This window comes from Colletotrichum aenigma (assembly GCF_013390185.1).
Source record: "Colletotrichum aenigma strain Cg56 chromosome Unknown KSG_Cg56_contig17, whole genome shotgun sequence".
Taxonomy (NCBI): Eukaryota; Fungi; Ascomycota; class Sordariomycetes; order Glomerellales; family Glomerellaceae; genus Colletotrichum; species Colletotrichum aenigma.
The window spans coordinates 1-15133 of NW_023500923.1; the positions used below are offsets into that span (position 1 = coordinate 1).

Here is a 15133-nt window from a genome sequence, read left to right on the forward strand (position 1 = left end):
TGGAATGAAACGGTGTAGGTAGCCGCGAATCCTCGGGTTTATAAGCTTGTCTTGCCTAGTTATCGATTCATAATAATGATCCGAGGAACTCTCAGTGCGCAGCAATCGTTGGTTCAGATAGTACTCAGCCGTCGGCGACTCTGCCACGGACACATGAGAAGCCGAAGGTGGATCCCTCATCGGCTACGCCGATGAACTGGCAGACTCCTGGTATAGCCATGTTACCCAACCTGCGAACGGAGCTAATAAGCGCAGTACTGCGACAGGCTAACGATGCAGAAGCCTGGTAGCGACAAGGGGCCGAATTTGGAGGCCGCAGCATTTTCACTGCGTCTATGACTACGGAAGGACTGAAGAGGCTAACCCAACAGACCGCACATACGCAGTAAGGATAACAGTGAGCCGACCCACTTAGGTATTAGGCAGCTGTGACAGGATATTTCATCAGAATAGATTGACCCTAACATGGCTTGACATGTTCCTGCCTACTCGGTCTCGACCGTAGCGTAACTTTCCGCTTCACCTCATTCCTTCCCTTTAATATGTGCCGCCTACTTCAACCCCTACCACCCTTCCTCATTCTCTCCACTTGACTAGCATGCAATCACCTAACGTTGGCACAGACCGTTCCCCTCGACAACACATATCCTTTCACCTTCTCTACACGTCCTCTGACGTTAGATGCTCTCTCTGGTGTACACTTGGTACCTTCGACCTCGAAGTTCTAATATTTCCAGCCATTGTTGGACTTGAATCGGCTGCAGCGCAAACGGTACCTCCTGTAAGGCCTGGGAGAGACTAAAGAAGAAAAGAAAGAGGGAAAAAAAACAAAGAAAGAAAGAAAAAAGAAAAAAAAAAAACGCCTACCCAGTTGACAAAGTGACGGTAGTGGTGCCCGGAAGACTCAATCCATCTCTAGCCGTCCCGACGATGTGTTACAGTCAGCTAATTCCACACGGTACTATTAAAGGGAAGATTGTTGCTGCCCATTTCAAGCAAAGCGCAGGCCGTCAAGCAATACCGCCGCATACTGTATTTAACTTTATGACGAGCTTGACTTCTGGAGTTATTGACCTGACTATATATAGAGCTAGTAGCGCTACTAAGAGTAGCGCCGTCGTTCCCAAGAAACTCCGTGTCTTGCAAGAAAAAGAACATCAAGATCGGTCTTATTGGTCTCTAAGACAGGCACAAATACAGCTCGCAGTCTTTCGAGTACGAGACAACCTACAACCCCACGCGTAGATTTTGCGCATATAACGAGATTCGGCTTGCCAGTAGCCAACGATTCCACTTGTGACCCAGTACTAAACCTGACTGCAAGGACAGCAAAGGATAGCGATCGACCGCCCCACGCTGACGCTGGGCAGCTTATAACGGGTCACTCAACTTTTAGGATCGGTGTGAATAACAGGCACTCACTTAGAACAGAAGGACTACACTGAAGGCCACCATGACGCTGCAGGTTCTTAGTGCTCGCCTCCTGTACCCAAGTGATAACCTAGTAACAGGATTATTGGTCAGAGGGACTGTTCATGACTGACATAGTATGACCTAAGCCTGGCTTATAAGCAGACACCCGTAGCTCTTTGGCCATTCACTCTCTAACCGTTATTTGGGCCATTTTAAGCTTATCTTCACCACGCACACCGTTGGTTACAGAGTCTGAGACTGATTAACTCAACCTTTGAGAAGACATCACCTGTTAGGCTCAGTATAGTGGGGACGTAGAACCATGGTACAATATTTGGTCCACAGCAGTGACTCTGGACTCCCGTTAGTGGAATGTACGCTTAGATGGCGGGCCGTGACGGTCGGGTTACTAGAACAGGGTGTTTCCAGAGGTGGGCGTCAGACGTTGCGATGGCCCCTTAGAAGCGTGTATGTGACTCTCCCAACTACAGCATCCGCAATTGCTGTCAGGCAGACAACTAACTACAAGCCCCAGGAGACTGCGCAACCGGGTAGGTCGTTAATATACTACTTTACTCTTATACTACAGACCCCCTTGAGCTATTCTATGAATGCCCAATTGACTCCGAGTCTCCGCCCTTGGCCCGGGATATCAACAGACGTGTCGCGCATCTTCCTCCTCTATCGTCTCAGTCACGATGGAAGTACATCACCCCACAGCCTGTCTACATACACTTCCACATAATGTCCTGGACCTGCCTTATCTCAAATAACCCCAAACACTGAAATCGCTGTCTTCCGCTACTTACAAAGGTCAGATTCATATTCTAAGGCGAGGCAAGACTTGAAGCTTCCTGGAACGAAGTCTTACTTACCTTGGTCCTCTACCCAATAGAGAAGTATACGTTCTGGTTGCCGTTTTCCTTCTTGACGACGATTTGAGTTATACCTTTACTCCGTAACATCTGGCCCACTGCCTTATAAAAGGGTGTGCCGCTGAAGATAGCCCAATCTGTTTGATGGTTGGGGGTAATCCGGATTTCGTCCTTAAAGCAAAGTTTGTGTTTATCGCGGTATTTCTTCATGGCCGCTTTTGTTTCAGCGTTCTCGACATCATCGATGATCACTAGCTCTATATCGTCCGGATCGACAGACTTCTTTTCGCATAGCGCCGCGAGAACCTGCGACAGTCTCAACTTCTTCCGATGGTTGCTCTCTAATCCATTGTACGCAAGATAGACGGTCATCGTCTTCTTATTAGTGCTGATGCCGACCTTATCCAGTGGAGAGCTGCCACTAGTATAATGACTAGATTTGACGTAGTATACGCCATTAGTGTGCTCGACAGTGTAGCCGTGATCCTCTCAGAGACCGGCAAACACTCCTAGGAGCGAGATGGCAAGTACGAAATAATGACGGAGACCGATCATAACGAGAGCTTGGCGGTTGGAGTTTGGGGCTGGACTGTAGCATAACCAGACGAGATATAACTCAGCTTTAAATAAACAAGCCGACCGTTGGTAAGCCCGCAAGACACTGGTGCTCTACATAAAGAGACTGGGTTTTGCTCAGGTTCGGTGTACGCGCTCAGTCGTATTCCACGTCAAAGGGCCAATCTCCCAGATGTCCTTGCACCCATGCTCAACGGCGTCTCCGAGGCTATTCTGGGGCACTCCCTACGCGGAGGCAATCCCAGAGAAAACCAATAGTCGGGGAGGTCATGATAGTATGAGAACCACTAACGCTCAGTCGGACTGAGGCAACTACATAGGGACCCATCAAGACCACTTTTATCTGGTTAGATAGCTGATGCGTCCAGTCCGACGAGCTTGATTTGCTTATGGATATCCAGGTCGTCTTAGCATTCCAACAGGGGCAATTACCCCAAGGACACCTAACATCACATCTAAATTGAACTCCTATCTATACCTTAGGGAAGCAAAAAGGAAGAAGAAGAAGGAAAAGGAAGGATAGGGAAGTCAAGGACGAAAAGTGAGAGAAAACCAAACCGTTTCTAGGGAAGCGAAGTATAGAAGAAGAAGGGACAAAAGACCATTTGCTATTACACCTCTATTCAGGAGAAAAGGTTACATTGAAGAGTAGCGGACACGTCTCTCCTAATCCCCCTTTTGCTGTTGTCGCCGCCGCCCGAGCCCATGACACCGCACCGCTTGATGGACAAACAACGGCAGCAACTAGGAGCTTTGCACCTGCAATTAAATTAGGCCGAGCCGGTGCTCATCTACCGGCCTTGCGGCTACGCCTTAAAGCCGTTCGTGGAACGCGTAAGCCGGCATCCAGCCGAGAAACACCACATGCCCAAGCCGCAAGGCCGTCGGCCGTCCCGCGCTGCTGAAGTCCATACCACTGGGGGACCCGAGCGACGTCCTCCCCCTCATCCCGATGGCCTCCACCCCATGAAGCGCTGATGGTCACCCGCGGCCATGCCTGCCACTACTGAGACTACCGGACAGCAAGTGATGACCTTATCTACCGCCACCTCTCCAAGTCACGGAGCCTCTGGATGTGGAGACATCGTCAAGTCCGAGTTATCAACCCGCAATATAGAATAGATATTATCAAGAAGGGTTCAATAATCGATGCCACCCCCATCTCGAATGCTCTCTCCCTTGTCGCCGGTCGTTTCAATATCAGAACCGCCCTACTTCCGTTTAGGCGGGATCGCCGTGACGTCTAGGGCGAAGAACGCATAGTTTTGGGCGTTCCTGATCTTGTCCTTATCTGTAAGCTTCTCGCAGCTGACGTTTCGTGTTTAGCATTTGCAAATCTCTCGTGGTTTCGAATCAGGTATCATCGGATATAGGAGGGAAAGACTTACTCCTCCACTGGATATGCCAGGTCAATACAGCGCTTGCCCCTTGCCGACAATAGCGTCGAGATGCTGCGTTCGTGCAGCAATATCATCCCGAAGATGGCGTGTATGTTCCCTCTCCGCCAGTTCGAAAGCATTGCGAATTGCTGGCTTTCTATGAAAAAGGAAGGGCAGGCGAGGAGGATGTTGGTTTTGAATACTTGGTCGCCGGCATTGATGGCAGCAGCCGCCACCCCGCCGTTGCCACAAGGGAAAGTCCTCTAGGGGGGCATTGCATAGACCAGTCGTTTGTGGGCTTCGGACCGCCTTCATCGATATTGTACTTGACGGTGCTTGACGGCATCTGCAGGAATCTGTTTGGTGCCCCGAAGTGGCTGGTCTTGAAATTTCGTAGGAACGCGGGCTTTATTTAGCAATTGGTTCCTATCAGTCTCACAGTCAGCCACTCGAACTCCATAAATAGGAGCGCAGACGACACCAGAGGCATAAGGAGCCCGACTTCCAACGTCAGTAGCAAGACGTGTGAATTAATGAAATGAAGTTGTGATCGTAACTGCCAACCCATCTCGTATAGGCCTTCGATGTTGTCCCAGCATTGTCCAAGGCAATATGGACTCCGTTGGCTAAGATATTCGCGATGCTCAAACTGACTTCTCAATACTTTTGAGTTGCGATGCATGAGCATGGGCAGTCGCTTCCTTAGTTCCATAGAGACCCAGGAGCGTCAGCGGCTCGCTTGTCATAAGAGGCGAGAAGGCCGCGTTCGGAGAGGAGTTAACACGCCAAAGACATGGGAGAAGTTCAACGCAACGAACAAGATGGAGATGACTTTCCGCATGTGAAGATGAAAGTGCTGGGACTTCTCGCTTGGGTGAGTGGGTGTTGGGCGCTGATACTCGGGTGGAGGAATGATAAAGCAAGCAATACAGTTCGTCCTACTGACCTGGAAACGAAATATGCCGACTGTGGGCTTTTATAGATTGCATTTAGGTTGCTCAGCGTGATGAGCAATGGCTGTGGGCAAGAGATTCTGGTGTATGGGTGAAGCCGACATATCGTTATGGCTTCTTTGGGTTATACAGGGTTAGTATCAGTGACCCCAACCCACGCGCCTTTGGAGCTTCCACTCCTGTGGATAGTAGGTTAAGAACACATCAGCTTTCGTGTGATGGTCTAGCTTGAAAGACTGCAGTATGTGTCCCACTCGCGCAAGTCACATCATTCCTATGACCTAACAGGCGCAATCCAACTCAAGGCGGGTCTGCTGGGGGTAATTCATCTTTTTAAAAGGGTTCCGCCACAAAGAAGCAGGGAGTAGTAGCGCATACTTTATGCGGTATCTTCAAAGACCAGACACCAGCTGAATGGGGCAAGCAGGCAATACTAAGCAGTTACCCAACTTCGCATATAGCTATATACGAAGTTGTTATTCTGGTCCCCTACTTACCAGGCGCGCGGACAGCAACATGCCTATATAAAAGGCAAGACCAAGCCCTTGGGCATTGGGAAACTGGTTATCGACCTTGGGGGAAATCATCATCATCCTCATTCTCGGAGATGGCCCCATTCACGCGCCCGCCTTTGCAGGGCTCAGCCCAACGTACTCACATCTCTCATCACGCATCGACGGGGCCCACAAATCTTTTCATTCCCTGTTTTCGGGAAAGCTATTTGCGTCGCGAGCTTGGCTTCAGCGAGCGCCGGCGCACGTGCACGCTGATTACAGGCCCCACTACGCCCTTTGTCCTCCCCAAGGAGCGGGCTATTATTCCTTACGAGTCGTTGAGGCTACCTATAGTGGCCCGTCAACCATCCCCCAAATCTTGCCCTGCGCACCTAAATCTGAGATCTCCACTGGACGATATGATCTTATGCACCAGCCTAAAAGGAGTATGTTAAGTATTATCAAACACAGGTTCCGCTAGTATTCTGATTGTATTTCACTGCTAACTTAATAATATACACAGAAACAAACCATTAGAAACATCTTATTCTTAAAGATCTAAGATGCAGTGCATTATAGCAGGAGGGAAAGAAAATATAAATAGTACTGTTTTTCTTAGTGGCGACTATAACATCCAAGCCACTATACTGTTTTAAGTCTGTTGAAAATAAGTATTTAGAGGGTAAAATCTACAAGAACCACCCACAATAAAACTGTCAAATTGGGCATGATAACCTTGAGAGGTGTCAGTCGCTATGAAAGGTGTCCGCCACTAAGCGACCTTGAGAGGAGTTGAGAAGAGTTTTCTATGGTTATGCCAAACTCTATTGATAAAGGAAAAAGCCCTCACTCTGGACATAAATAGTAGAAGATCTTCTATTATGGAAGAGTTGGAAGAAAAAAAAAAAAAACCAGAATACACATCACTATTCCTTTTACTACTGCCAATCTAACAAAAACTTCTACCTGTAATGTAGCTTAGTAATCGGCAGGCCTAGTGGGTCGCACCCTGCTCGTTTTTGCGAAGTTTTCGGACCCCCTTGCTATGCCCAACTCCAGCACAGAAAAAAAGCCCTGATGACGATGCCTTCAGGCCTGTTAACCCCTGTTCTGCACTATGCATCTCCGGTAGTGGAAGTAGCTCCCCAGTAGCTTCGGCCGGCCCGACCGGCTCGACGGCCAGGGGAGCAAGATGCTAGTACGAGTGTCCGGGACCAATAAAACCTGCACCGTTTGCTCAACAGCAAGCCATGCCGGATAGCTAAATGGCTCTACCTATAGAGGCCTCTCTAAGTGCTGCGGACAAGGAACAAAGGGATAGGGTTTAAGAAGCCAACCGAAGTTGACAGGATACGTAGATGATGAGGTGCATCTTCATTAGATGCTCTGTCTAACTTTTGTCTGTCTGCCCTGGCGTCTATTATATGCACTCCCAGCACCTAGAAACCATCAACCTAGACCAGTGACCATCCCGACAAGGCCAATCGCCTTCAACCGCAGAGCCCAACAGCTGCTTTCGCATCCTCTCTCCCACCGGCCGTTGTAACACCCCTGCACTTTCTCTTTCTATGGCTTCGCTACCATCTCGCAGCAATGACACCCGATTGCCTCGCTCTTCACAGTAGAGGTCGAACATTCGTTATCAACTGCTACCGATCCTCACTTAACGGGGAACCCTAGCGGTTGCGCACACCCTACCTTAACCTTGGATCTAGACCTTTACGGTAACAGGAAACGTTTGTCTAGATGGCCGGATACAGAGAACTGGTTTATGAACGAAGATCTCGTTAGCAACGTCGTTCTCCTAGCAAGGTAGTCTGCCCTTGGCCCGCTCCCGGCCTGCGGAAAGCGATCTGCAAGGCACCAGACCGCATCCTGAGAGACCTTCTGAAACTTTGCCTGCCTGCTATACCATCCGCGGCCTCAGCGACGCCCGTTAAGTCATAGCCGGTAACGTGGACGAGTAAATTAACTACGTGTCATTGGCCATGGATGTTGACCAGCATTCTCCATGCGGCCTGAGCGCCCAGGCCGTCAGGTCCGTATCGCTGTTAGTATCCACACCTACAGAGCAAGTGACTGCTCAAGCCGGAGGGCGGGTTGGACCCGTCTTTTGTGCTACCGCGCGATTGGGGTGGCCCTCTCGGCTCTGCCGCGCGGGATCTTTTCGCAGTCTCGGGAATAGCCACCGAGAGATTTTCAGCCTCTTCGACCGGACATGGCTACTTATTGCGCACGGCTTCCATCCTGCTTTGCACCGACGTATTCCTAAACCGCCCGCTCCCCGGTAAGCGACACAGCGGGTTTCTTAAACTGCTGTCTACCTACTACCAGTCGTCTTTCGAAATGTGGACTCTTGCATCTTGGGGCTGGGCGGTTAGGCTGTCCAGTATACTTGTGCTCTTTGCTCTCCTCCAGAGTATCGCAGCTCAGGATCTCGGCCTGAACCTTGACACACATGCCCGAGACAAAGCACAACAAATCGTTTACTCCTCTAAGCTCACCTTCACCCAAGATACTGTAACGCTCTTTAGCAATGACCAACTCTATGAGCTTGCTCACTTGGCTTATAGCCAAATGCAGACCAAGTTTAATGCTGATCGCGTTGGGCCACAGGAGCAGCCCGCTATGATGGCCGTTATGGCCGTCGAGAAGGACGTCTTCATCTCGTCCAGTTTGAAGGGAAGCGGCCCTTCTCTGTACAGCCTCGCACCCCAGCATTCCAAACCACGAGTCGTCGCTGCCCTTGACCGGTGCCAAGCCAGACTACAGAGCCAAAAGAAGGTCCCAGTAAACAAGAAGCATCGAACCGAGGCCGGCTGTGCGGAGATTTTCGCTGTTCACCAGGTAAGTCCTGCCCCTTCTGCTGCCAGGTCCTTCCCATAGACCAAGGCGCTAATTACCAACTCCTCTATCTAACGCCTCCCAAGTACTATTTAGACAGCGATACCTCCCAGCGAGCCCACAATCACCCGCGCTCCATCCGCGTTGTTGCCTACGGTAAAGGGGGCCAGACAGGCGTTATAGGCCGTGAGTTTGTGCCTATCCTGCTGTATGTATGTTATATGGGTGACGTCGTGCTAACGGGCTCATTAAACAGCTCAAAACCCTTGCGGTGGCGGTGAAGTCGTCAACCAAGAGGGTCGCCTAACGTGGGGGTGCAGGCAGTTCATGGCGGACAAAGGGATCACCGTGCCACGGAAGCCCGGCAAGAAAGTCGATATAAGATTGCCACGGCCGTTCCCAACGTTCACGCATAAACAAATCAGCGTCGTTCCCCACGCTCGCTCGCGGCCCACCCTCAATGCGGGTCCGCGCCGAGGGAGGCGAGTATCCCTACGGGTTCATTGATGCTCCGCAGAACATCTACCAAGCCAGTAGTCAGCAAATTCTAGATCAGCAGTGGTCTCGCGAAGCGGAGGAGCATGCCGGCCGTAAAAAGACCGAGGTGGTGGCATGCTGGGTCGCACTAGGTCATATCATCAGCAGCCGAAATAGGCGCCCCGTAACCTGGAGTCTCTTAAAGCTCCTCGATTGAAATCCTTGCCAGCTACGTTCTTAGAAGGAGGGAGGGCTGCAAGTCGAGCCGCGGGACAGAGGTATCGGGGATAAGTAGTAGGTAGCACGGCACAGAGACACGCAGCGTACAGCCCACCGCATCCACCGAGTTGTAGAATCCGGGAACTATTGTGCCCTCATCTGTCCCCGAATGGATAGCCAGCTGTCCAGCGGATGTGAACCTTACTGACTGTTACTTCGCTATCTCAAATGGGCGTCGCCGTCGTTTCAGCCCTAGTATTTTCATTGTCATCAAGTACCTCGGTTCGACTCATATCGTCAACGTTTATAGAGCAGAGCTCGTTATATATTAGCACCCGCGTTCTAGAACGGAGGCTCTTCTGCACGTCATTGCTGACTATTTCAATTCCGGCTTCACTGCGACAAATGATCCAGATACTATAGCGTTCTTCGGTCGAGCGTGGGTACCCTCGCGTCGTTCTCGTGCCCAGCAGCAGCGTTAGAGACATGATGATGATACCTTACTGATACTAACAACAGATTGAAGGATTCCTTGGTTTGAGGCTATATGATGATTGTAAACGTTAGTCACAAATTCTATCCATTTCGGTATCTTGGACCGCCCTTCGCCCTACAGACTATGTCAGTGAGCCAGTGCACAACGCAGGTGGCAGGAATCATCGCCAGGCCTGAAGACAACCTTTGGGTCTTGGGTGGTCCCGCTCCATGTTTCCTATTCCGGTAGTTGTAGTGTCGTTGGGACGACGAGATCCGGCCTTCCAGCGTTATGTATTCACCCTTTTACCTCAGACGGCAGGTGCAGATCAAAGCAGGGCGGACCGATCCTGCCTGCCTTCCACAACAGGCTTTACACAACCGAACTAATCTGAAATACGTAGGACAATGGTAGGGGGCCCAGCTGTTCCCAGCATTCTACGTCGCCTGTTAGCCGTTCCACTCTCCTGGAAACTGCTTGAGCTGCGAGGTCGTGGCTCTAAATAGGGAAGTGACCGCCCCTACCCTGAACAATGAACAGAACTCCCTCCCGCCCGATCTCGTCGGCTGAAGAGCATCCTCGACGATAGGCCCCCTTAGAGGCCGCCTTGTTTCATAAGTGAAACCGTTCTTTGTCAATGTATTATGATCTACAGCTATCGCCATGTACCCTCGTCGTTCCAGTCTTACGTCTGCCGGCCTATAGCAGCCCACATTTTGTGCGTCTAGAGCCTTCTAGGTAGAGGGTTCAGTGCCAACATCATACCATACAGTAGGGAGCTGCGTATGTCGTGGTGTTGAAATCAATTTTAACGTACGTACGAACAGTTATCCTCATGTACACACGTATCCAACAGTCCGATCCATACTCAACCCATTTTTCGGCGACAGGTGCTCACCTGCAGCTGTCAACCTACCTCCTGAACTGCACCCTCGGACTTAAACCCTAAATAGAACCTCAAGCCGCCTTGGCCATGCTTCATTCTAGCCAAGACAAACTCCTATACACTTCACTATCTCGTCCCTCCATGGACCATAACACACGCCACACCTATCATCACCATCATTCCTTCTGTATCAGCATCCGGCGTAGACACCGTTCCCTCCCCACGGGCTTTACTACAAAAGTAAGGCGAGTTACTACTAGAGTCTAGCATAACGGTCACATACTGAGCATACAACTGTATCTGGCTTCTGCTACTGTAAGTTCTCTAGTTTGAGGGGTGTTGTGTTCACACCGACCTAGGTACACTGCAACTCCTACTACAGTGTCGATGCTCCCGCACCGCCCTGGGTCCGCCAAGCCTTTAACGCCACGTAGGATAGCGCCCAGGGCGGCATTCCCAAGGCCCTTTAGGCGGAATTCGATGCGTTGAGCGGCGAGTTTCTGTGCAGAGGAGAGTAATAGGTTGATTTGGTGAGGAAACTGACCCAGCCTGCCCAGGATGGAGCGCTAAGCGTGGGTCGTTATCGGGCATTTCCCGCCCTCCAGCTTCACATACATACCTACTTAAGTATACATAGACAAACAAACACACAGCTAGTCACAAAACAAGCCATCTAAAGAGATGCCGTACTACCGCATACGATTAAATTAGTTCATCATCTATAGGCTCGCGTCCGTAGCAAAATCAGCACATACATCTATGTCGGTATGCCTTTCCCGCCTTAGTCCCTTAGACCATCTTAGGACAAATCTTTATTAGTGTAATACTCAGTTACATCGATCCCAGTTCGGATCCTGTCTTAAAGTCTAGGACGAACTCTTAGACCTAGAGTTCACCTCAGGGGCATCTGCAACTTGCAAGCGGACAGCATAGCGCCCTAGTAGGCAGGCACGTCCGTCCCCTGCACTCTCCACCATGATGATAGCTAACTTTATGTGATACCCACAGCAAAAGGAGACTAAACAGTGTCCACCCAGTGGTGACCAGCGACATATTAAGACGGGCATGTAACTCCCAACTCATTATATTATGCCCACCTATTAGAAGGCAAAGTAACGCGAGTGAAGTGTAGCCCATGTGTAGTACTTGCCGCCGGCAGTCACGGACACAGTCGCTAGCCTGCCATGAAGTAGTTCCGCGCCGGTTAGTCTCCAAGCATCCCAAACCTTACTCCACACTTGGATCTATCCATCCGCACGTTGCGCCCCCATTCTAAGCTAGGTTTGCGGTGCGCCCTGAACCTTTTCAACGACCCACCCACTAGGAATGGAACGACAATGAGGGGGCAAGCGAGCGCTTAGTAGAAGGAAGAGGTGAGCAAGCTAGGTACACGAAGTTCTAAAGATAGGGTAAAGATAGGGATGCTAATTTCAGAAGCATGCCTTTACAAGAACACTTCTGATGTCCCTATCGAAACGCCTCTTAACCTGGACGACAACCATCTTTTAATACTTATCCTTCTCTAGTATAACTCTTTAACTGAGCTTGTTTCGGGGGGTGGGGGACTCACAACTGGCTCGGAGCATCTCGCTCGCGATCTTCAAAATCTCCATCAGAGTGTCCATAGAAGCATCAAGCGTCAATGGCCGGAGAACAGTAGGTGCGTTCAATGAAAGCACATCTGCTAGTGAACTTCCAACCTGGGACAACTTCTCCAACATGCTAACCCTGTTTGTAGCAAAGGTCCTCTGGGGTGAGAGTTGGAGGACAAGGACAATGTCTCGGGCTATGCTTAAGGGATAGCCTAGCGACATACTATCGCAATAATTCGTGCTCGTCAGCGTCGTCGCTGACAAGCACAGCTGCCACACAACAGTCTTAAGCCACCCGCATGTGACGAAAAGCTCGGCTTGCTGCGACTCGGGGTAGGCGGACACATCGGCGAGGCAGTTTGACAGGGCTCCCTGCAGCTGGCACAGCTGCTCATGATCTGGGGGTTTCGCCGGCTTAACCGTCTGACGTTCCGTATAAGAGTTCCACGCTGTAATGAATTCGGCATCGAAAAGCCGGAAGAGGGAGATCAGATCAAGAAAGCCATGCAGGATTTTAGAGTCCGCAAGGAGTGGATCGAAGCGAGGTAGGTTAATTGTGGAATGCAAGGCCAGGGTCTTATGTCGCTGAATCGCGAAAGCACGTTCCGTGACGAAGAGGACCCAAAATGCCCGTCTAGCTTCCCTCGCAACAGACAGGTTGGTCGCCTCCTCGTAAGTGGCTTCTTCATGGTACCTAAGCGTCTGTAGTATAGTTATCGCTTCACGTAGGTAGAACCAAGCCGCATAGTCGTTGCGGGGGCTAGAGTGTGCACAATGCAGCATGAAAGAGGTTTGAACTTGTGCAAGGGACTGGTTGTCCGCGAGGTGACAGAACCGCCTTGATCGCAGCACTTCAGAGACCAAGAAGTCGGCCGAGGGCTCCGAGAGGTCGTAATGGCTGCGCTGACGAGACAACTCTGGCGAATCAGCGGCAGAGGCCGACGACGCGTCACGGTCCGGAGCGACGGTGGCGCAACAGGACACAATAACGCCATAGCATCCGGGGCATTGGGCGAAGTTCCGGATGTACTCTTCTATACGTTCTCGATCTATCATTGGTGTGATGGGATACTTATGCGTCAAGTAGGTGTCGAGAGATTGTCTGATTGTGTGAGTCAACAGTTGAGGCGATGGCTGGAACGTCTCGTCTGTCCCAGCCATGTCCCACTGCACCTTACATGTCGAGCATGTCGAGCACGAGCGAGCAGCGTGTCCATCCGTAGGCTGAACTCTTCCCGCTGAACTGCTGTAGTGCAGATCAGGATTTCGTCCCTTCTGCTGTCGAATATCAGGTCTCTGTCCATATCTCGGCCCTTTAGGTCCCGGTCTCTTTGGAACTGCGTTATATGAGCAAACCACCTTAGCTAAGAGACAGTTAATGCACTGGTGACGCCCGTCGCACCGAATTTTACGGATGTGGCAGGTATCACACGCCTGTCTGATCCTTTTCGTGGCCCGTTTCCTCGGCTTAGACACAGCTTTTAGTGGGGGCATCTCGTCCTATGAACGAGTGTCTCAACCAAAAGGTCTGCGTGATCGCATTTGAACGATGGCGCTAAGGGTTCACTTCCACTATTACGTGCTTTACTATGTTGATGGTGTGCTTAGACCTGGTTTGAAACATTCTATCCCTGTAGGTGGTTTTAGGCTTGCTATATTGGATTCCGGCAGAGGGTCGTTTCTGCAATACTCACTATATCATCTTCGTTTTCAATCCGACTTCTAAGGGTATCTCGTTAAGAAGGGACGGCGGGAACTAATACAAACTAAGGCGTAGAAAGGTGACGAAAAAGGGGGGCAAAGGGGGTGGGCGGGGTTAAAGGGGGGCGACTGAAGACGAAAGGCCTCGCCTATGTATGTGTGTCTCCATCCTAGACCGAGAATAGAGTTTGGGAGGAGGGAAATAATAGACGTCCCCACTGCAGCAACGAGCTAGTGCGTAAGATAAGGGACAGGCTCTATTGAGGAAGCCAGTAATTATACACTATTCCTGACGCATTCGGCTTAGGCACCAAGCTAATTCATCCGTTCATCCGGCCACAACTTGCGGGCTTAACGTTGCAAGACTAGAGGCGCGTTATCACCAACCACGCCACCAGGTTGTAGGCATTAGTATCGGTCTTAGGCTCTTGGAGCATAGCTAGCACATATTTCACAAAGATAAAAAAGAAAGAAGGAAGGGAAAAAAAAGAAAAAAGGGAAGCAAAGCAAGGATTGGGGGAAAAGAGCGGTAGGAAGAGTTGCAGGGCAGCTCGCCCGAAATAGCCAGTAAAGTCCGTCGCCTTCTTATTCTCTATTAACCAGCATGCTTCTTCAGTCGGAAACCACACATGGTCCCTAAGATAAGATCATTACACAACAGCTCGACGCGCGCGTATCAGTAGATCACACTCAATCAGCGATATGAATGATAATTATTAGGGGGCCCTGGGGGACATAGCAAAACCGACCCCAGCACGCGCGAGCGAAGGTGGCGGTCGCCACTATAACAAGTCAACAGAGGTAAATCTAGCCTCTATAATCTAAGCCAGCCATGCTATTGTGAAGTCTATGCCTTCCTTGTTAATACGGAGAACATGGATAGGTGTATCAAGTATATAAGAATATTCTCATTTTTTGTTTACTCAGTTCATCTTCACTTTAGCTCAGCCCAGCCTCAGTCATAGACTAATCGCAGTCTTCTGACTATTTAGAGGTCTAACTTAACTGCACTAAAGTTGATGTCCTACCCTGGCTGTGTATATGCAGATGCTCATGCTAGGAGATCCGATCGTGTCGAGTTATTGAGAATCGTGTTCGAGAACCGGGCTTTCAAGCCCCGCGCATTTTAAATTCCACGTCGCGGGGTTCGGCTGCGTATCGCTGCGATTTGCGCAAAGTACACCGGGAGAAGTCCGCTCAAAGTTTTCCCGCCATTCTCGTAAGGTTTAGCGCCCCGCCGGCAGTCTGT

At 50.4% G+C, this 15133-nt stretch overlaps 4 protein-coding genes across 4 annotated transcripts; 2 read left to right on the forward strand and 2 right to left on the reverse strand.

Moving 5' to 3' along the window:
* Positions 1 to 4075: 4075 nt before the first annotated feature.
* Positions 4076 to 4383, reverse strand: CGCA056_v015034 (uncharacterized protein; the record flags this gene model as incomplete). Its single annotated transcript, XM_037330275.1, has 2 exons — positions 4076 to 4172; positions 4253 to 4383. The coding sequence occupies 2 exons, from the start codon at positions 4381 to 4383 to the stop codon at positions 4076 to 4078; spliced, it is 228 nt and encodes a 75-aa protein (XP_037171328.1).
* Positions 4384 to 8036: 3653 nt separating this feature from the next.
* CGCA056_v015035 (uncharacterized protein) lies at positions 8037 to 8841 on the forward strand (the record flags this gene model as incomplete). Its single annotated transcript, XM_037330276.1, has 3 exons — positions 8037 to 8537; positions 8621 to 8746; positions 8791 to 8841. 3 exons carry the CDS (start codon positions 8037 to 8039, stop codon positions 8839 to 8841), a joined length of 678 nt encoding a protein of 225 aa, XP_037171329.1.
* A 20-nt stretch (positions 8842 to 8861) lies between these two features.
* Positions 8862 to 9041, forward strand: CGCA056_v015036 (uncharacterized protein; the record flags this gene model as incomplete). Its single annotated transcript, XM_037330277.1, has 1 exon — positions 8862 to 9041. One exon carries the CDS (start codon positions 8862 to 8864, stop codon positions 9039 to 9041), a length of 180 nt encoding a protein of 59 aa, XP_037171335.1.
* Positions 9042 to 12126: 3085 nt separating this feature from the next.
* On the reverse strand, positions 12127 to 13344 carry CGCA056_v015037 (putative sucrose utilization protein SUC1; the record flags this gene model as incomplete). Its single annotated transcript, XM_037330278.1, has 1 exon — positions 12127 to 13344. One exon carries the CDS (start codon positions 13342 to 13344, stop codon positions 12127 to 12129), a length of 1218 nt encoding a protein of 405 aa, XP_037171330.1.
* Positions 13345 to 15133: the final 1789 nt, after the last annotated feature.